Source organism: Papio anubis, chromosome 8, assembly GCF_008728515.1.
Source record: "Papio anubis isolate 15944 chromosome 8, Panubis1.0, whole genome shotgun sequence".
Taxonomy (NCBI): Eukaryota; Metazoa; Chordata; class Mammalia; order Primates; family Cercopithecidae; genus Papio; species Papio anubis.
The window spans coordinates 36,504,392-36,525,755 of NC_044983.1; the positions used below are offsets into that span (position 1 = coordinate 36,504,392).

Below are 21,364 nucleotides of genomic sequence, written 5' to 3' on the forward strand. Positions count from 1 at the left end.
TTACTAAAGGCCTTCTGAAAATGTTTTAATAAACATGTGCCATCTGGTATTTTTTAAGAAGTGTGTAATAATTCAAAATCTAGCAAAACTCAACTGCAAAGATTTTTAATATCTGTTGTAGAGCTCAAGGGGTTAACGCTTTGTGTGCGGATGCATTTTTTTTCATGATGATGGAGCCGATGCTTTATTGTGCTTTTTTTTCTTTCTTGGTTTTCAAGGCTTTGATAAAATTCAAGAGTTATTTGTATTTTGAGGAAAAAGATTTTGTGGATAAAGCAGAGAAGAGCCTGAAACAGACTCCCCATAGTGAGGTGAGTCATGGCCATAAGAAAATTAGAATCATAAGGCCTTGAGGGTTAGGACCCATTCCTTCATTATAAAAGTGAGGAACACAAGGCCCAAAGGGGAACAAAGGGGCATCTGGTAGCCCCACTAGCCAGTGGCAAGCTCGCCCTCTGCTTATTGTGTTTTGCTCTTTATGTAGTACCATGCTGCTGCTGTTAGAGGCATGATCCTGTTCTTTCAGGATCATTCTGTAGAGAAATCTGTAAGAGACTGAGGAAGCAAATCCAGTGTCTTTATTCTTTATCAGAGGAGGTATCAAGTCCAAAGGGAGGGAACCTGGAGTGGGAGAGTAGACCTTGTGGTATGGTCCAGGGGCACTAGGAGCTGTAATATCTCACTCAATGTCCTTCAGAACTTTCTCTGCCTCCACTTCCGGAGTTGCTGGAAACATGTCTGCCCAAGGTCATAGGACAGTCAGAGAAAGGCTGGCACATCTGGGCCAACCACAAGGGCCAAAAATAAAAAGGGAAGTTGGGTGGAGAGGAAGAAAGTTAAGCTGGAAACTTTTTTTTTGTAAAAATGCTAATGCTGTAAAGCCACCCAGGACACTAATACAAAGAGATGTAGGTGAAATAAAGTAGAGTTTCAGCTGTTTTTAGGAAAGAAATACTAAAGAGAAAAAATTATTAGATCTAAAGATGTAATAACCAGAAAGCCCCCTCTTGCTAAGAAGAGAAGGCAGCCTTTTCTGAAGAACTGAAGTGGTCAAGAGAGAATATTCAGTCTAATTCTGGGAGAGAAAGGGAAGAACATGAGAATCCAGAGATGTGACGTAAGAGTCTTAGAGAACTTCAAAGTGAAAAAACAGAAGTGAGAACTGACACAAGGGAAAGGGATTGATAAATAAGCACTCTTAAACAGGTGTGGTCCCAAGGAGTCCATGGAAGGCCAGCTTGCTTTAAAAAAAAAAAAGATTGTAGAAATGAGGTCTCACTATGTTGCCCAGGCTAGTCTTGAACTCCTGCCCTCAAGTAATCCTCTCTCCTCGGCCTCCCAGCTTACTTTTATAAATACAGTGCAATGAATAATAAAATATAGAACTGTTTGGTGTATGTAGCACAGGAATTCAGAAAACAAAGCCCAGGAGTTTGAGACCAGCCTGGGCAATATAGTGAGATCCTGTCTCTATAAAAAATTTTTTTTAATTAGCTGGATATGGTGGTGTATGCCTGTAGTCCCAGCTACTTGGGAGGCTGATGTGGGAGGATCACTTGAGCCAAGGAGGTTGAGGCTGCAGTGAGCCAAGATCACACCACTGCACTTCAGCCTGGGTGACAGAGTGAGATCCTGTCTCAAAAAAGAAAAAAAGAAGCCTGAATAGTGCAGATTAACATGCTTGAAAAATCAAAAGTATTATAAAAATTGAAGATACTGTTGTTATTACACAAGTTATGTACTGTCTTTGGGTGTGTGATTAGCAGTCTGGCAGCAGCACTTCTAACATATTTTCCTAGAGAGTTCTTTTTTTGTTCTTTTTTACAATTCTGAAGTAAAATCATGGTTTTTGTTCCAGATAATATTTTATAAAAATGGTGTCAATCAAGGTGTGGCTTACAAAGATATTTTTGAGGGGGTTTACTTTCCAGCCATCTCACTGTACAAGAGCTGCACGGTACGTACATGTTTCCATCCCATGGGCAAAACTTGAGGGAAGCAGATGAATGGGTTGCGATAACAAAGCTACTGAGTGCTGGAAAGAAATCCAAGCAGCCTTAGAGTTGCACGTGTGTTGCTACCATTACTGTTTAGTCCAAAAACAGCTTGGGCATCTTAGGGAGTATTTGCTGGATAGAAAAAGGTCCTGCAATTAGTGTGTGCTATACTTTTCCTTTGAGTGCGTGGTGTGGTGTTACTCTTCAGTAGGAAGGATAAAAATGCACATACACAGATCCTCCTGGTGGGATGTCATGATAACCCACCATTATTAGTCATTGTTGCTTACCTTCATTTTTTTTTTTGAGACAGTGTCTCACTCTGCTGCATAGGCTCACCATAGCCTTGACCTCCTGGGCACAAATGATCCACCTCAGCCTCCTGAGTAGCTGGGGTGTGCTCATTTTTTGGTTTTTGTTTTGGTAAAGACAGGATCTCACTACATTGCCCTGGCTGGTCTCAAAGTCATGGGCTCAAGCAGTTTTCCCAGCTCAGCCTCCCAAAGTGCTGGGATTACAGATAGGCATGAGCTACTATATCTGGCAGGTTTTTTTTTTTTTTAAATATGATCCAGCATGAAGAAGGGTACTATCATTAGGGTCTATTGGTCTTAAAAATATATAGGTAGGTAGGTAGGTAGGTAGGTAGACACAGATGTAGATATATAGAAAAGTTGGAGCCGGGTGCACTGGCTCACGCTTGTAATCCCAGCACTTTGGGAGGCCAAGGTGGGCGGATCACTTGAAGTCGGGTTCGAGACCAGCCTGGCCAACATGGCGAAACCCCATCTCTACTGAAGATACAAAAATTAGCTGGGCTTAGTGGCACATGCCTGTAATTCCAGCTACTCAGGAGTCTGAGGCAGGAGAATCACTTGAACCCGGGAGGCAGAGGTTGCAGTGAGCCAAGATCATGCCACTGCACTCCAGCCTGGTGACAGAGCAAGACTCCGTCTCAAAAAAGAAAGAAAATGCATGAAGATTTCCATGTATTTTCAGTCTGTCAGTAGGCACCATTGAAGCAGGTAAAAAAAAGGAAATCTTTAGGTTGTAAACAGTGTAAACCAAAAACTGTCTTGAGACAGATCTCAATCAATTTAGAAGTTTATTTTGCCAAAGTTAAGGACCTGCCCATAAGAAAAAAACATAGAATCACAGAAACAGTCTGTGGTCTGTGCCTTTCTCCAAGGATGAATTTGATGACTTAAAAATTTTAAAAAAAAGGGCTGGCCGGAGTGGCTCATGGTGGTAATCCCAGTGCTTTGGGAGGCCAATATAAGAATCAGTTGAACCCAGGACCTTGAGACCAGCCTGGGCAACATAGCAAAAACTCCTGTCTACAAAAAATACAAAAAATTAGCCAGGCCTGGTGGTACATGCCTGCAGTCCCAGCTACTTGGGAGGCTGAGGTGGAAGGATCCGCTGAGCCCAGGAGGTCAACGGTGCAGTGAACCATGATCACATTGTTGGCGCTGCAGCCTGGACAATAGAGTCAGAGCCTGTCTCAAAAAAATAAAAAATAAAATAAAGGGGAAATGCGGGCTGGAGGGGAAAGTGGGAGGGTATCGTCATCCACATGTTGCAAGAGAAAAGGAGCAGATAGGGGAAAGTCAATTATGTATTCATCTCATGCCTAGTAAATCGGTACTTCACATAAGGTAAGGTGAACATAAAGTAGCTGCCTATGGGGATATTTAAGCTTTTATCTGTAGGTGTCTGCTTAGCAACAAAAGGAAAGGCAGTTTCTTGCATGACTCAGCTTTCAGCTTAATTTTTTCCTTTTGACAGAGCAAATTGGGGTCCTGAATTTTTATTTTCTTTGACAACAAAAATCAACACTGATCTTTTTTAGTTACCTAATTCTTAATGGACATCAGGATGTTGACCACTTTTAGTAATATTTAATATATATCTCATTTGTTCCATTTATCCCCCGAGTATTGTAGCCACGTTTAAAGTGAAAATTTCCTGTGTCAAATTAACTTTTCCAATATTTTTTGTTCATTTTTTCCATGTCTGCTTGAATTGAATTCGCTCCAGGTTTCCATTAATTTTGGACCATGCTTCAAGTATCCTCCGAAGGATCTCACTTACCGCCCTGTGAGTAACATTACAAATGCCTGCATGCATCCTCGGCATTGCCGTGGCTGCTCTAGTCACCGTGTTCTGTTTCTAATTCCTCCTGCAGATGAGTGACATGGGCTGGGGCGCCGTGGTAGAGCACACCCTGGCTGACGTCTTGTATCACGTGGAGACAGAAGTGGATGGGAGGCGCAGTCCCCCGTGGGAACCCTGACCAGGTCCCTCTTTTCTGTCAAGGACTTTTTGGGGAATAATACTGGGGGTTTTGTTTTTGTTTTTGAACTGTCTCAAATGTTCTCCCAAAGATGCTACAAAACACAGCCTCTCCTTTTAGCAAGTTAAAAGGCTGGGTAGGACTACAGGAGACTGCCTGCCTTTCACCATTTTCTCCCAACTTCCAGTGACTGCTCTTATTTTGTGTACCACAAGCCAACAACCGCTGACTCCAGGATTGTGTAAGCTCCCTGTGAAATCGGTGCTGTACTGCATACCCTGCCAGCTGTGACTTGTTATCCTACTATATTTTCTAAAGAGTGAATAATATTGTCTGAGTAACTTATTTGAAAGACATTTCCTTCTGTGGGCATTGACTCCATCCCACCTGTTTTCCAAGGAAATGGTAACCTGTTTCTGAGAACACCTGAAATCAATGGCTACACATTCCAAACCAATCTAAACGCTATTTCCCTTTGGTGTGGGTTTGGTTTTGTTGTTCATTTTGAAATATACTTTTGAACACTGAGATCCCTAAAACTACTAGATCTCTAGAAGTGTAATTGTGAAAGAAACTTGCTTGCAGCTTTAACAAAATGAGAAACTCTTCCCAAATAAAACTTGTTTTGAAGTTTGTGTGACACTTTGCTTCCCTTCAGGTTGGGTGCCTCTTGGTGACAGTGTTCAGAAATGTAAGCAGCATGAGGAAGGGAGCTGGCACTGGGAGGAAGAGCCAGGTTTCTGACTTGTGTTTTGGCCGCTTTCCTGTTGCTCCTATTCTTGCCAATCAGCCACCCCATTTCCTGTGAAAATCTGCCACCTTGAGGAAAGGAACAAGAATTTTAAAGGGCTAATGCGGCCGGGCGCGGTGGCTAAAGCCTGTAATCCCAGCACTTTGGGAGGCCGAGACGGGCGGATCACGAGGTCAGGAGATCGAGACCATCCTGGCTAACACGGTGAAACCCCGTCTCTACTAAAAAGTACAAAAAACTAGCCGGGCGAGGTGGCGGGCGCCTGTAGTCCCAGCTACTTGGGAGGCTGAGGCAGGAGAATGGCGTAAACCCGGGAGGTGGAGCTTGCAGTGAGCTGAGATCTGGCCACTGCACTCCAGCCTGGGCAACAGAGCGAGACTCCGTCTCAAAAAAAAACAAAAACACGGCCGGGCGCGGTGGCTCAAGCCTGTAATCCCAGCACTTTGGGAGGCCGAGGCGGGTGGATCACGAGGTCAGGAGATCGAGACCATCCTGGCTAACATGGTGAAACCCCGTCTCTACTAAAAATACAAAAAACTAGCCGGGCGTGGTGGCGGGCGCCTGTAGTCCCAGCTACTCGGAGGCTGAGGCGGGAGAATGGCGTGAACTCGGGAGGTGGAGCTTGCGACATGAGCCGAGATCTCCGTCTAAAAAAAAAAAAAAAAAACAAAAACAAAAACAAAAACACAAAACAAAAAAAGGGCTAATGGTCTCCCTCCTGGTCTTCCCTTGGAACGTGGATGTTGATATGTGCAGGTGGTTTCCTGTCTTGCTTATCTTCCTTTGCCCTTAGCTGATGGCTAAAGGGCGGTTTTCAGACTATTAAAGACTGAAATGTAAGAATGAGCCTTCCAGGCACCGTGGCTCATGCCTATAATCCCAGCATTTTGAGACATTAAGACAGAAAGATTGTTCAAGACCGCCTGGGCAACATAGTAAGACTCCTTCTCTGTAAAAAATTACCCAGACGTGATGACACATGCTAGTAGTCCCAGCTACTTTGGAGGCTTAGGTGGGAGGATCCCTCGGGCCCAGGAGTTCCAGGCTGCAGTGAGCCATGTTTGCACCACTGCACTCCAGCTTGGGCAACAGAGCATGACCCTGTGTCCAAAAATAAAAATAAAAAATAAACCTTCCTTTTGGATTCCTATATAGTTTCCTTGTCTTCCTTTTTCTTTTCTTTTCTTTTTTTTTTTTTTTTTTGTTTCTGTTTTGTTTTATTTTGTTTTTTTGAGATGGAGTCTCACTCTGTCACTCAGGCTGGAGTGCAGTGGCACAATCTCAGCTCGCTGCAACCTCCGCCTCCCGGGTTCAAGCAATTCTGCTTCGGCCTCCTGAGTAGGTGGGACTACAGGCACGTGCCACCACACCTGGTTAATTTTTTGTCGTATTTTTAGTAGAGACGGGGTTTCACTGTGTTAGCCAGGATCATCTCGATCTCCTGACCTCATGATGTGCCCACCTCAGCCTCCCAAAGTGGCTGGGATTACAGGCGTGAACCACCACGCCCGGCCTGTCTTCCTTTTTCAATACATCAGTCTTACAGCAAAGACAGCCCTCCCAGGATTGCCCAAAGACTCTCCTGCATTTACCTCTCTACCTTGGTTAATAGATAGAGTGGCTCACCACATGGAGGGTGACATGCTGCTGCAGAGTCACCATGTTAAGCCTGTGACTCTTCTGAATATCTTGTCATTTTCCTGTTTAAGAGAGTTCCCACACTTCAAGACAATATTGGTATTTTAACATAGTAGCATTGACTAATGTATTTGTCTCCTAATGAATCACCCAGACAGGTTGATTTGGCCACTCTGTATCTCTGAACAGGAAAACTTGTACAGGTCGAGTGTGATTGGAGGCTGAGGCTCAGCCCTAGACACCTATTAATGCATGAGCTGGTCTTCAAGGGCAGACCTGGTTATAAAGCTTCTAGGTCATCGGAGTTTGAGGGACTCCAAGAAAATGAGGGTGGTGTTATTTAGAGGAAGCTGAATGTTAATTCTTTGTAATAGAAATTATACCATATATAAGTTGTATACCCACTCTCCATCTAAATTATAAAATTAGCTTTCTGTATATATTTCATTTTCACAAATCAAAGGTTACAGGTAATGATGTTCTTCTCAAACATCAAAAGTGTGTGTGTGTTTTAATACAGTTCATTTGAAGGGCTCAGAGAATATCTACTCTTCACATAGTCCTATATAAAATAGTTTCTGTAATCAGATCAACAGTGATAACTTGTTTTATTCCAGTGTAAAATTAAACAAGTGGAAAATATCTCCACAGAGACCAGAAAGGCACAATTACATAGTTTGAAGGAGGCAATTAGAATCCAGCAAACGAGTGGGTTTGTTAAAAGCCCATTTCTTGACTGTCGGCCTGTTCTCTTGAAACTAGAACATATGTTGCTTTAAGATATCTTTAAACACGTAACTGTTTTCTCTTAGCTGGTAGTGGATGATAATTCCATTTGAGAAATACTTTTCTACAACTATCCTCTCTCAACTCTGAGGCACTTAGGTAAACAATAACTTTATCCATGCAAAAAATAAACTAAGAAACAATCCGAATAAATTATAATAAATACCTCTACTAGTTGTAAAATTTTAATATCTCAATAAATACCACAGTGTTCCCACTAATGCTGTTTTTTAATTTAGTTTGTCATAATTTGGTTTCATCAACTCCTTTGTCTTTTTTTTTTTGAGATGAGGTCTTACTATCTTGCCCAGACTGGTTTCAAACTGCCCTCCAGCAGTTCTCCCACCTCAGCCTTCAGAGTAGCTGGCATTGTGGGTGGGCACCACTGTGCCCAGTTCCTGCTTTCTAATAAATAAGCCAGAGCTCTGTCTCCAAATGGTGCAAATCATCAATGCTGTTAAAACAAGAATGGAAAACTTTCACGTGGTGATGGTGATTTTTTTCATCCTCCCTACCCTCCCATCCCAGTGTGTGCGTGTGTGTATAATTTTTTTTTTTTTTTTTTTAAGACACCCTTGCTCTGTCGCCCAGACTGGAGTACAGTGGCTCGATCTTGGATCACTGCAACCTCCGCCTCTCGGGTTCAGGCAATTCTCCTGCCTCAGCCTCCCAAGTAGCTGGGATTACAGGCATGCACCGCCACGCCCAGCTCATTTGGTATTTTTAGTAGAGATGGGGTTTCTCCATGTTAGTCAGGCTGGTCTCCCCCGTCGGGCGATCGCCTGCCTTGGCCTTCCAAAGGGTTGGGATTACAGGCGGGAGCCACCTCGCATAAATTCTCTTGACTTTTGAGAAAGGAAATTTGCTTTCACCATATTACCCCTTCTTCCAGCCACTTCTCCCAAAATACTAAAGTTTAGCCTATTTAAGCAGAGAAGTTGCCAGCCCCAAACAAAGTTGACAGCTGTGGAATTATCTTACTACTAACTGGCATCATAAATAACAGAAATGTTAACTAATATTGTTTATTCTCTCATATTTGGCACTGCCTTTAATTTTAATTAGGTAAATAAACATTCTCAGTTATAATCTTCCTCTTCCAGGGCCCATTAATCAGCTATTGCTTATAGAATTCTTTAAGAACTCGGCGCGGTGGCTCACGCCTGTAATCCCAGGACTTTGGGAGGCTGAGGTGGGTGGATCATGAGGTCAGGAGATTGAGACCAGCCAGACCAACATGGTGAAACCCCGTCTCTACTAAAAAATACAGCAAAAAAATTAGCCGGGCATGGTGTCGGGCACCTGTAGTCCCAGCTACTCGGGAGGCTGAGGTAGGAGAATGGCGTGAACCCAGGAGGCGGAGCTTATAGTTAGCCGAGATTGTGCCACTGCACTCCAGCCTGGGTGACAGAGCAAGACTCTGTCTCAAAAAAAAAAAAAAAAAATTTAAAAACTCATGTAGGTTGTGCTTATGGAAATTAAATTTTTATGAAGGATCCTGGTAACATAGTCTAAATAATTGAATTGCATAATTTCCCAGTAGCTCTTTTCCTTTTAATGAGCCTGTCTAATTTAGTTTGACTAATTGAAAGCTTTGTCCAGGACTCCTCTAGTGTAGAGTTGTAATCTACTAGCATAGATTTTTTTTTTTTTTTTGAGACAGAGTCTCACTCTGTCACCCATGCTGGAATGCAGTGGCACAATCTTGGCCCACTACAACCTCCGCCTCCCGGGTTCAAGCGATTCCCCTGCCTCAGCCTCCCAAGTAGCTACGACTACAGGTGTGCACCACCACACCCAGCTAATTTTTTGTATTTTAGTAGAGACGGGGTGTCACCATGTTGGCCAGGATGGTCTCGATCTCCTGACCTTGTGATCCACCCGCCTTGGCCTCCCAAAATGCTGGGATGACAGGCGTGAGCCACCGTGCCCAGCCGCATAGATTTTTTTTTAACAGTACGATATTAAAACATACAGACTGATGTTTTGTGTGAATTGTGATTCTTTATTCTGACGGGTGCCTATGGAAGCAATAGGGAAACCTGTCTACTAATTAGTTTTGTCTTTTTCCATAGAGAAAGCTTGGACTATATTTCTGGAAGGCACCCACTGTGGGGCGCTGCTTGTTCTGTGGTGTTGCTGTGCAGTGAATGGGAGGAGCAGAGGGCTGCAGGAGACACTCTGAGATTCTGCTTTGTACACACGCACTGCTAGTGCATGGCATTCTTGAGCCGTAAAGCAAGACTTCTCAGGCCCTGTGGTTAGCATCCCCCACACCCATATCAGCCACTAGCATTTTAAAGATGGTTTTAGGGGGGAATGTAAGGGCCCAGAAAAAGAGTTTTACAATTATTTTAGGGGCCTTAACCTTCATGTCATAGCTAATCAGTGAATTAAATTACCTTTTAATCCAAGAGCCTCATCCCTGTTTTCTTGGTGCTAAAAACTTCTACCAATCTGAATCCTAGTGTCATACTCTAAACACTAACCCCACCCATCCCACTGTCGCCAGATGGAGATCTTAGACTTGCAGACTTCCAGCAGGGATTCTCCTGATGAGCATGCATACCAGTGTAGCTGGGCCACTGGGGAATAGCAGGCTGGTCTTCAACACCTGGCTTCAGAGGCAGGGCGGGACTCCAGGCGCCTGCGCAGGTGGTTGGCAAAATCCACCTGGGTCTGGGACAGGACCTGGTTGATGATGCTCTTGGGCAACCACCCCTGCAGTAGGAGGTAGGAGAATTTGGCCATCTTGTGGGTTTTGGCCCACTCTAGACACTCCACCCTATCACAAACAGGCTGTCAGGGGCTTGGTCTTCAAGCTCTGTTAATAGGTGCAGCCTTGGGGTTGCCTGGTCAAGGGTGGGAGGACTGCATTGCTGCTCTGCTGTCATGACTTTCAGAAGCACAAGACTAGCCAACAAGATGTTTCAGCCTGGTCTTCCCAGCTGTGTGACCATGAACAAGTTATATTGCCTTTTTCACCCTTCAGATCTCTGGACCTAAGTTTCCTTCTTTCTAAAATGGTAACTACATATAGAGTTGAACTTAACTGTGAGACAGAAGAGGGCCGAGCACAGTGGCTCACGCTTGTAATCCCAGCATTTCGGAAGGCAGGCAGATCATGAGGTCAGGAGTTTGAGACCAGCCTGGCCAACATAGTGAAACCCCGTCTCTACTAAAAATACAAAAATTAGCCGGGTGTGGTGGCACACGCCTATAGTCCCAGCTACACGGGAGGCTGAGGCGGAAGAATCGCTTGAACCCAGGAGGCAGAACTTGCAGTGAGCCGAGACCACACCATTGCACTCCAGCCTGGGTGACAGAGTGAGACCCTGTCACAAAAAAAAAAAAAAAGAAGAGGGAGCCATCACAGGCTTTGGAGATGGTAGAGTAGCAGTTAGGCCATCACTCAAGGCCCTTCCCTGTCTTACAGCCTGTGATTCTATCAGAATAGAAGAGGATTCTTTCTGTTGCATGGTAGGGATGGGAAGAGCCTGTTTTTCTCACTACCACCTGCCCTCCAGATCCCCCTCTCATGCCCTTTACCTTGAGGTCGATGCTGAGTAGCCACGTAAGTTTGGTCTTCGAGGGACTTCCAGCCAGTGGGTGAAGCACCATGCAAGTGGGACCGTGCTCCGCCCTGGCAAATGGAGAAGTCAAGTCAGGAGGACAGTTGTGAGTTCTCTCTTGCACTGGCTGCTTACACTAGTACCACAGATACACGTTTCTACGGTACCTTGCTTTTCTAAGTTTTATCAGGGAACTGCCCTTTGCAAAGGGTAATTATTTGGCAATTGGCATGATTACCAGCTCATCAGAATAAAGGCTGCTTGTAGCTGGAGTGGCCCCTGAGGCCTCTTGTGCCCTTTAGTTGCTGGATTACAGGGAGGTCAGGGAAAGGATTCAGGCTGGTGACTGGGCTAGGGCCTTGGGAAATTCAGGAGGCCATGGTGTACTGAGTGGTATGGATTATTTCAATATTTTAGTCGACATTACAGCTGTACCTGAGCGTACCAGCTGAACCTCAGCCCTGCCCCATGCTTCAGCAAATGATTAAGGTTCTTAAACTTTCTGGGAGGGTCAGGACAAGCTGTTTGGCTGTTGAAGTAGGGCCTATCTTGTCTTTGTCCCTCCTTTGGTAAATAAGTATGTTCTTTTGTAGAAGGAAGCCATGGGTGCACCAAGGGTTGGTTTCTTGGAGCTGGGGATGCAGTCCACATGCTTGGGTCTGCACCCGCAGGCCTGTGTTATAAGGGGGGGTTTGGAACCTGCCGCCCGTATTACCTGATGACACCTTTCTGCTCAGGCATGTTTCCGAAGTCTGTGGCCATGCCAGCTAGCACACAGGTGGAGCCTCGGCGCTTGGCACAGCGCACGCTCACAAAGTCACGGGGCCCCACCAGGTTTCCTGCTGCCTCTGCAGCCATCTCGTGAGTAATGAATGTATCTTTTCCGATCTTCTGCAGGACCTACCAGGCCATGGGGAACCAGAATCACGACTCAGCCTGTGTTGGGCTGAGCACCCCCCATAGCTAGGGGTCCTCTCTTTGATACAGCATTCACACTGGGCTGTCCTGGGCCCCTGCCACCCGCACCTGGACTTTGCTCACCTTGATCTCCTTGACATTAGGGTTCCACTCCCCCATTGCTTCCATGCGCTCCACGAGCTCTTCATAGAGCCTTTCCATGGGCTGGTCCACCACGACCTCCAGCCGGAACACCTTGCCCACATCTGGGACCACTTTACTCATCACTTTGTCCCCATTGTCCTGTCAGAGAAAGGAGCCCCAGAAGGTGGTTAGACAAAAATATTCTTGGCCAGGCACGGTGGGTCACGCCTATAATCCCAGCACTTTGGGAGGCCAAGGCGGATGGATCACAAGGTCAGGAGGATGAGACCAGCCTGGCCAAGATGGTGAAACCCTGTCTCTACTAAAACTACAAAAATTAGCCAGGCACGGTGGCGGGCACCTGTAATCCCAGCTTACAGGTGGCACAATCATGGGTCACTGCAGCCTCAACCTCCTGGGCTCAAATCCTCCTGCCTCAGCCTCCCAAGTACCTGGGACTACAGGCATGCACCATTACACCTAGCTAATTTTTAATTTTTTTGTAGAGATGAGATCTCCCTGTGTTGCCCAGGCTGGTCTCAAACTCCTAGGCTCAGGCAGTTCTCCCGTCTCGTCCTCCAGGTGTGAACCACTGCACCCAGCTCCCCTGGACCCTTTGTCTTGCTGGGGAATGATGGTGGTATGGGTAGGTCCAACTGAAAAGACTCTTACTTGACTTCAGAAGCTCAAAGATCCCAAGAGAGAAACCTGGGAATAGGAAAAGTGGTTTACACCAGCTTGATTAGATACATAGAATGTTGAATGGGATCTTCAAGATTTGTTTTAGTTCAGTACCTCATTCCACACCAGAAGAATGTGAGGCCAGAGAAGGTCAGTGATTGGTCCAGGGACCCTTAGCTAAGAGCAGTGCTGATCTAAGTCCCAGGTTCCTTGACTCCCAAACTAGTAGTCTGTTAACTCCATTACTCTGAGAACTTAGGGAAGGAGGAGTTCTACCTGAACTTTGGGTAGTGGGCAGCATGTCAGCTTTTGCTGAAGGTAAAGCCACCAAAATCTCCATAACGGAGCTGCCAGCCTTTACCGTGAGCCTGGTTACTGTCCCCAGTGATGGTCAGTGCTCAAGCGCAGAGAACCCCAGAAGGCTGTGGACCACTCTGTGTTCTAGTCCAGGCCTGTTGCAGAGTGAGCCCACATCACCCCTGCAAGCCCAGCCACATGTGGGCTGACAGCACAGACAGTGCACTTTGGCGTCGTTGGGATATCTGACCCAGGGCGATGAGGCCTCACGTGCACTTGGAGTCCCCCTTGCATGGTCTCTGCCAAGTGGGTGCACAATGCAATCCTATTCTATAGCTAAGGACACAGGAATAGTGTTTCTCAAACAGGACTCTCCAGGGTGTCTTTTATGGGGGAAGAGCATTATCTGAGGATATATTCTCAGGAAAGGAGAGTTCTCAAGTTAAAACCACTTGCTACCCAGTGACTGCTGCATGAGACAGGAATTCTGGGAAGAACAGTAACCCCAGCTGGCCTTGAGGATGGCCGTAGAGCATGGAGGAACCACAGGCTTCTCCCCCACGCTTACCTGCTGCGTCTCCTTCTTCCAGCCCTCCTGGTTGCTAAGGATGCCCAAGGCCTTCTGCATGGCCTCCTCCCCCTGCTGGAGATAGGCCAGCTCCTGGTCACTGTAGAGAGTCTCTTCCAGCCGAGAACCTGGGTACACAGCCAAAGAGAAACAGAGCTTCCTTCTTCTCCCAGCCTCCACCAGCTCTCATCCCTGGAGCTCTGGGTCTGCTCATTGTTCTGAAGAGCCTGGACTAAAGCCATAGGGGCCAGCCTGCTGTTCGAGTTAGACACAGCCACCACAGGTGACCGGAGGGGGATCTGGCCTTGAGGAACTCTAGGCTGGGAACGTCCTTTCAAAATGAAGGAAGGGCAGGAGGGGAGCCCAGGCCACACGCACCACATCACCTCCCAGGAGCCTCCTGCCAGCCCCAGGAGCCCAGAAGCCTCAGCACTTACCGAGCAGAGAGCTCCGCCGCCGAACCTGGCTAATCCACGTGCTAGGGTTGGGGCCCCCCAGGGCCCTCCGGTTCAGCTCCTGGCCGATGGCCATCACGGCCTGTTGCCTCAGCCCTGCAGAAGGGAAGAACCCTTGTCTAGGAGCTGGAAAGCCGCTTAGAGATGGACCATTCCACCCCCTCATCTTGTCACAAATTAGGAAGTTGGCTTGGAGAGGGCAGTGACTTGCTCAGGAGCACACAGGATTCTAGCAGGGATCTGAACTACAGCCAGGCCCCCAACTCCCACCGCAGTGCTCCAGGGTCCGGAAATCTGCCTTCCATCTGGGGTGGTCAGGCCTGGCCCTGCCTGGAGATGGGCTATACCAGATCCTGCTGGAGTTTCTGTCCCTAAAAGGGGAAGAAGCTGTGTTCAAACAACCAGAAAAACCCTACTTCATAAGGAGAATACAACTCCTGAGGTCTGTGTGCTTGCATGAGTCTGTGGTTACATGAGTCTGTGTGCTTGCCTGAATCTGCTTGCATTGCATGAATCTGTGCTTCCATGAGTCTGTGTGCTTGCATGCCAAGAGCTGCTCTGTGTGTCCCTGGATTCTGGGCCAGGGAAGTCCTGTCCATCTAGTGAGGACAACCCCACTGCCGGCTGCAGATCTAAGCATGGCTTCTCGCTCTAAAGGTAGCTAATTCAATCCAGTGTAATTGGAAAGATCATGTCTAGATTGACTTGTGTACCCTTCAGTGGCAGCAGAGGATTCAAATGACCTTGGATGCTAATCAGCTGTACAAAAGTAGCTTCTTGTAGCTGGTTTCTGTCCCTTTCTGGGTATTCAATGATAACAGTCTTCCCAGCCCCACCATCTTCTCTCTTTACCTTGCCCACCTATCTTACTCCCCTGTCTCTCTTCTCCTCCATCTTTTTTTGCCTGTGGGAGTCAAGCCTAATATTTACTCTGGCACTGTGGGCAAGACTTTCCTGGGTACCCCTGCTACAAGCCTTGTCCAGCTCTGAAGGAAGGCAAAGTCAGGAATACTTCAAGAAAGATGGCCGCACATGGTGGTGCATGCCTGTGGTCCCAGCCGCTCAGGAGGCTGAGGCAGGAGAATTGCTTGAACCTGGGAGGCAGAGGCTACAGTGAGCCAAGATAGTGCCACTGTACTCCAGCCTAGGCAACAGAGTGAGACTCTGCCTCAAAAATAAAATAGGCCGAGCGCCATGGCTCATGCCTATAATCCCAGCAGTTTGGGAGGCGGATCACCTGAGGTCAGGAGTTCAAGACCAGCCTGGTCAACAAGGCAAAACCCTGTCTCTACTAAAAATACAAAAATTAGCCAGGCATCCTGGCGTGTACCTGTAATCCCAGCTACCCGGGAGGCGGAGGTTGCAGTGAGCTGAGATCGTGCCACTGCACTCCAGGCTGGGCAACAAGTGAGACTCCGCCTCAAAATAAATAAAGTAAGCCAGGTGTGGTGGCTCACACCTGTAATCCCAGCACTTTGGGAGGCCAAGGTGGGAGAATCCCTTGAGCCCAGGAGGTCAAGACCAGCGTGACCAATACAGCAAGACTTTGTCTCTAATAAAAATAAAAATAAATAAATAAATAAAACTAGCTGGTTGTGGTGGTGCACGCCTGTAGTCCCAGCTACTCAAGAGGCTGAGGTGGGAGGATGGTTTGAGCCCATGAGTTTGAGGCTGCAGTTAGCTATGATTGTTCCACTGTACTCCAGCCTCCATGACAGAGACCTTGATTCAAACAAAAAAAAGAAAAGGCGGAAGAAAAAAACAACGAACGAAGGAAAAGGGGAAGGAAGAAAGGAAAGGAAGAAGGAAAGAAGGATGAAAGAAAGAAAAAGATTAAAAATGAAAGAAAAGGAGAAAAAAAGATTGGAGTGCTAGAGGGAAGACCAGAAATTACAGAATCTGGAAGGGATATATCTTAGTAACCAGCCCACTTCTTCCGAGGGGAAAACTTGAGATTCAAGAAGGGAAGAAACTTGCCCAGGTTCACCCAGTAAGAGGCACAACTAGGATCAGAATTGGGTGGCCTGAGCCTCATCCATTGAGAGCTGGCCAACCCCTCATTGCCTCCTTCCCACAGCGCTCACCCTTCATGTTGCGCATGTGTCTGTAGGAGCTCCCAGCGCACAGCTTGAATGTCGCTAGCAGCATTGTTTCCTGGCAGATGTGGCAGTGGTGGGGTCGCTGCCGCTGCTGCTGCTGCCTCTTCTCTCAAGAAGTGGTTCTTTGTCCTTCCTGAGCCCCTCAAGCTTCGCCTGTGAGTCCCGCAGCTGCAGCCTGGACCTGGTGTTCTGCGTCTTAAATGCCCCCCGCTGAAGGCTGTGCATCATCATCAGGAGATAAAAATGCCATCACTCACTGTGCAAAGGAAGGGGTCAAGGATAGAGCGATTGCCTCACACTGCTGCTTTGGCCGTTTGTGGGGAGTGTGGGGTGGGGGAGGGTGCAGGGGAGAGTGAGGAGGACAGGGCCAGGCTGGAGGGATGGAGGGGAGAGAAGCAGGGGCAGCTTAGATGAAGGCACATAGTGGTTTTCAAGAGTTTAAAGTGCAGATTTCTAGCCCTTGTCTACAGAAACTCCAGGCTCAGCTGATCTGGAATTGAGGCTCAGAAACATGCGCTAGAGAAAAGAAAAGAAAAAAACTTCCCTTGGCCAGGCGGGGTGGCTTACGCCTATAACCCCAGCACTTTGGAAGGCCGAGGTGGGCAGATCACTTGAGATCAGGCGTTCGAGACCAGCATGGCCAACATGGTGAAACCTCATCTCTACTAAAAATACAAAAAATTAGCCAGGCGAGGTGGCAGGCCCTTGTAGTCCCAGCTACTCTGGAGGCTGAGGCACGAGAATCACTTGAACCCAGGAGGCAGAGTTGCAGTGAGCCAAGATCGCACCACTGCACTCCAGCCTGGGCGACAGAGTGAGACTCCATCATAAATAAATAAATAAATAAATACCCAGTGGTTGCAATGCAGGTGTTGTGTGGACTACACACTATGAGAACCACCGTCTCGGGAGAGTGAGCCAGGGTGTTTACCAGGCAGTAGAGACCGTACGGCTGCTGTTCTTCTGGGAGGGGACCCTGAAGTCCACAGAGTGGAACGGACTTGTTCAAGGTCAAACAGCTGGCCAGTGGCAGGGCCAGGACAACAACCCAAGCCTCTGGCCTTCAAGCCATCTGTACACAGTTCCTCCTGCGGTCCCCAGGATGCTGGGCATATTCAATTGTCCATTTATTTACTCATCCATTTCTAGAAACCACCTTTCCCAAAGTCCTGTTCTGAGTGAGGAGTCCTCTCAGGAGTCTGTGCTGGAGCAAGGATGACCTCTCACGGCTGAGTTGGGGGTGCAGCCCTATCAGCTTACAGCAGAGAGAAGATGAGGGCCTGGGCTATGCCCACACCCTTCCTCACACTTTCCCCCCAGTAGCTTTGTCTGGGTGAGCTGGGCTGGGGGTCTTGGTATGTGCTGAAAGCTTGAAAAGACAGGGCATGGGCTGGGCGCGGGTGGCTCACGCCTGTAATCCTAGCACTTTGAGAGGCCAAGGCGGGCAGATCACAAAGTCGGGAGTTTGAGACCAGCCTGACCAACATGGTGAAATCCCATCTCTACTGAAAATACAAAAATTAGCCAGGAGTGGTAGCGTATGCCTGTAATCCCAGCTACTCAGGAGACTGAGGCAGGAGAATCACTTGAACCCGGGAGGCAGAGGTTGCAGTGAGCCAAGGTCGCGCCACTGCACTCCAGCCTGGGTGACAGAGCAAGACCCTGTCTCAAAACAAAAACAAAAACCAAAACAACAAAAATTAGCCAGGCGTGGTGGCAGGCGCCTGTAATCCCAGCTACTCAGGAGGCTGAGGCAGGAGAATTGCTTGAACCTGGGAGGTGGAGGTTGCAGTGAGCTGAGATCACACCATTGCATTCCAGCCTGGATGACAGAGTGAGACTCCATCGCAAAAAAAAAAAAAAAAAAAGAAAAGAAAAAAAGAAAAGACAGGGCATTGGGGTGCTCACCCTAGTCTTTGCACTTTAGGGGCCCTGTCAGGCTGAGCAAGGCCCCGCGAGGCCTCTGCATTTCCCACTCACCCTCACCCTGGCGCAGCACGTGCTGGGCTCTGACGGAATTTCTTCCCTTTACAGTGACCTTGTGGCTGCTTTTAAGCCAGATTCATTGGGCAAGAATATTGGGAGTGGAAAAACTCACACTGGAACTGCCCATGGCCCAGGCCCTGCTCCCTGTGTGAGTTAGTTCTGTGTCCTGCCACCACCTCGCAGAGGCAGAGGGGAGCCCTAAAAATGGGGAGCAGTGCCAGGGCCCCATGCAGTCTTTTTGTCTCCCCCACTCCAGATAGGGTGAAAGGGACAGGATCTGCTCAGAACCAGGCCTGGCGCTTGGAGCCTATATAGAACAGGGGAGTCGTCCCCTTGGCCCCTGATTTCCACCCCGGTGATACAGTCGGGGGATCCTGGGAGCAGAGGCCACCCAGAGGCACCCAGCCCCTTCCTCTAAACCTTCTCCTCCCAGAAACCTTCTCCTCTGGGAAACCTTCCTAGACCATCTTCTGGAATGCTGGCTCCTCCCACCACACCCTTACTGTCAGTACACTCGAGGGGCTTAGCTCTGGTCCTGATTTGTTGAATGGTTTGTGTGTGTTTGCTTGTCTCTTCTGTGGAATTATCTCCCCAAGGCAGGTGCTGGGTCCACTTTCTCCCTTAAATGCTGTCCCCACCCTCAGCACTCACCTCCAGCAGAGACACAGGGGAGTCTTGCTCCTTCTCTATTAAAACTTTTTTTTTTAATTTTTAAAAATAAAGATGGGGTCTTGCTATGTTACCCAGGCGGTCTTGAACTCCTGGGGTCAAGCCATCCTCCTGCCTTGGCCTCCCAAAGTGAGCCACTGCACCTGGTGTGCTCCTCCTCTATTGAGTGACCAACTGGGAAAGGGTGCAGGTATATCTTTAGACTCAGGAAACCTGCCCAAAAGCATTGTTTCCCGCCCTCAGAGAGTGGCCAAGAAAGACAGCAGGGCCTCTCCCCTGCCGCCAGCCTGTGCGTAGGCCCTCTACCTTTCAGAGAGGAGTGCAGAGGATGAGCTAGGCAGGGGGGTGCCAGCTCCCCCAGCTCCTCCCTCTGATCTGCTGGGGCACGTGCCCCTTCTGCACATGTGTGCCTGCAGGCTTGCCTCAGCGAGGTGGGGGGAGTGGGGAGGCAGTTATTATGGGACAGGCCATGCAGATGATGATCAAGGCCCTGCTGCTGCCTTCCTGTGGAGAATTATGGCCATTCTGAAAGGGGTGGTGGTGGTGTGGGAGAAAGAGGATAGAGCCTATGGCTGTGGCTGATGTCAGAGGCTGCCACTGACTCCCGGGGAGGTGGTTGGGAGGTGGTGCTGAGTGACCTCTGCAAGGGCCAAGGCTCTCTTCCTCATCTTTTCCAGGCAGAATGACTCATTAACTCTCTCCATCCCTCAGAGCAGTAAATTGGTGAGAGGGGTCTGGGAATTTCCTCTGGTTCTGGACCATCTGTATCTGGCTCTGCTTTTTGATGAGGGCAGAGCTTCCAAGAAAGAAGGCCAGATGACCACGGCAGGCCATGGGGGAGGAGAGCCAGGGGACCAGCTCAGGTGGTGTGCATGTGCCATGCGGGAGAGGAAGGCCCCCAGGCCAGGCGAGACAGCCAGGGCTTTGGAGCAGAAAAGGGGATTCCAATCCCTTCCTTCCTCCCTCCCTCCCTCCCTCCCCTTCCCTTTCCCTTCCTCCCTCCTCCCTTCCTCCCTCCCTCCCTTCCTTCCCTGTGCCATCACAGTCCAGCCTGGGCAACAAGAGTGAAACTCTGTCTCAAAAAAAAAAAAAAAAAAAAAAAATCTGGAAAAGCATCCCAGGAAAACATGGGGGTGAGGGGTGGGGTTGGACAGGGAGCTGGGTGCTTCCTCCCTCCCTCCTCCCTCCTTCCCTCCTTCCTGCCGCCGCCGCCGCTTCTGCCGCCGCCTGCGCCGCCTGCCCAAAAATCGACGAAAATCCCCGACTGGGTTGAAAATAGAGAGTTGATGGGGTAAGGGTGTCCCAGGTAGAGCCGAGGAGACTCTGAGGGCTGCGAGCTGGCTGTCAGGGGGAGCTTGGGTCGTTCCATGTGGCCTCAGCCTCCCAGTGCTGGGATTACAGGCGTAAGTCACCACGCCTAGCCTCTTTTTCTTTTCTTCATCCTCTCAGGTTAGTTACAGGGTTTAAATGAGGTAACAATACATCAATACCTACAAGATAAAGTCCAGAATTCTTAGCACAATTCCAGTTTGGCCATTCCAGTTCTCACCTGGATTCTACCCAGCAGGGCTCAGCTCCCGCTGTGGTACCTGTTGCCATCCGTCTCCTGCATACCTTCTCTGTTCCAGGGAGGCTCGCAGTGCAGTCTCCCTTTGGAGGCTGTCCTCTGTGCCTTTCCTCACCCTACTCTTTAATTAGAATCCAATATTTTGGCCCGACATGAAGGCTCACGCCTGTAGTCCCAGCACTTTGGGAGGCTGAGGTGGGCGGATCACCTGAGGTCAGGCGTTCAAGACCAGCCTGGCCAACATGGCGGAACCCCCGTCTCTACTAAAAATATAAAAATTAGTCAGGCGTGGTGACAGGCGTCTGTAGTCCCAGGTACTCAGGAGGCTGAGACAAGAGAATCACCTGAACCCAGGAGGCAGAAGTTGCAGTGAGGCAAGATAGGGCCACTGCACTCCAGCCTGGGCAACAGAGCAAGACTCCATCTGAAAAAAAAAAAGAATCCAATATTTTACCTTTTGGCCCCACCTTGATAAATGTTTATCACCGGATCAATAAGATTCTTGCCAATATCTCCTTGTTTTACTTTTTTTTTTTTTTGAAATGGAGTCTCACTCTCTCACCCAGGCTGGAGTGCAATGGTATAATTTCGGCTCACTGCCACCTCTGCCTCCCGGGTCCACAGGCTTCTCCTGCCTCAGCTTCCCGAGTAGCTGGGATTACAGGCACGCACCACCACACCCGGCTAATTTTTGAATTTTTAGTAGAGACGGGGTTTTACCATGTTGGGCAGGCTGGTCTTGAACTCCTGACCTCAGGTGATCTGCCCGCCTTGGCCTCCCAAAGTGCTGGGATTACAGGGCGTCAACCACCACACTTGGCTGGAAAATTAACTTTTGATCTTTGGCCACTTAGGTGAGTACAAGACCAGCTTAATTGGTAAAATCAAGCACTCTTAAAGCAGTCTCTTGCTCCCATTATCCACAGGACCCCTATACGGTGACGTGCAAGATGGGAGTGGG

The 21,364-nt window shown here is 48.4% G+C and overlaps 2 protein-coding genes across 10 annotated transcripts in view; one reads left to right on the forward strand and one right to left on the reverse strand.

The window, feature by feature from the left end:
- ASH2L (ASH2 like, histone lysine methyltransferase complex subunit) overlaps nucleotides 1-4,928 on the forward strand; it is a 34,991-nt gene extending 30,063 nt beyond the window's left edge. For 3 of the 9 annotated variants that reach the window (XM_017961937.3, XM_009212883.4, XM_009212888.2), the window contains 4 exons: nucleotides 219-311; nucleotides 1,859-1,957; nucleotides 4,038-4,097; nucleotides 4,186-4,928. In XM_017961937.3, the coding sequence (XP_017817426.1) occupies nucleotides 219-311; nucleotides 1,859-1,957; nucleotides 4,038-4,097; nucleotides 4,186-4,293 (360 nt within the window). In that variant the 3' untranslated portion in view covers nucleotides 4,294-4,928. The remainder of the gene's footprint in view (nucleotides 1-218; nucleotides 312-1,858; nucleotides 1,958-4,037; nucleotides 4,098-4,185) is intronic. The other 6 variants (XM_021942208.2, XM_021942209.2, XM_003902650.5 and 3 more) reach the window with 5 other exon arrangements.
- A 4,524-nt stretch (nucleotides 4,929-9,452) lies between these two features.
- STAR (steroidogenic acute regulatory protein) lies at nucleotides 9,453-16,663 on the reverse strand. Its single transcript, XM_003902652.2, has 7 exons — nucleotides 16,167-16,663; nucleotides 14,065-14,178; nucleotides 13,628-13,755; nucleotides 12,082-12,240; nucleotides 11,756-11,940; nucleotides 11,018-11,111; nucleotides 9,453-10,189 (listed from the first exon to the last, which is right to left on the reverse strand). Exons 1-7 carry the CDS (start codon nucleotides 16,228-16,230, stop codon nucleotides 10,076-10,078), a joined length of 858 nt encoding a protein of 285 aa, XP_003902701.1. The 5' UTR covers nucleotides 16,231-16,663; the 3' UTR covers nucleotides 9,453-10,075.
- Between the last annotated feature and the right edge of the window lie 4,701 nt (nucleotides 16,664-21,364).

Bases quoted from the DNA above. Each gene is read 5' to 3' on its own strand.
- STAR (XM_003902652.2), bottom strand. From the start codon at position 16,230: ATGCTGCTAGCGACATTCAAGCTGTGCGCTGGGAGCTCCTACAGACAC. The intron at 11,941-12,081 runs GTGAGCAAAGTC...ATGGCCTGGTAG, and splicing joins CTAATGTCAAGGAGATCAAG to GTCCTGCAGAAGATCGGAAA. The intron at 10,190-11,017 runs GTAAAGGGCATG...CTCCTACTGCAG, and splicing joins TACTCAGCATCGACCTCAAG to GGGTGGTTGCCCAAGAGCAT.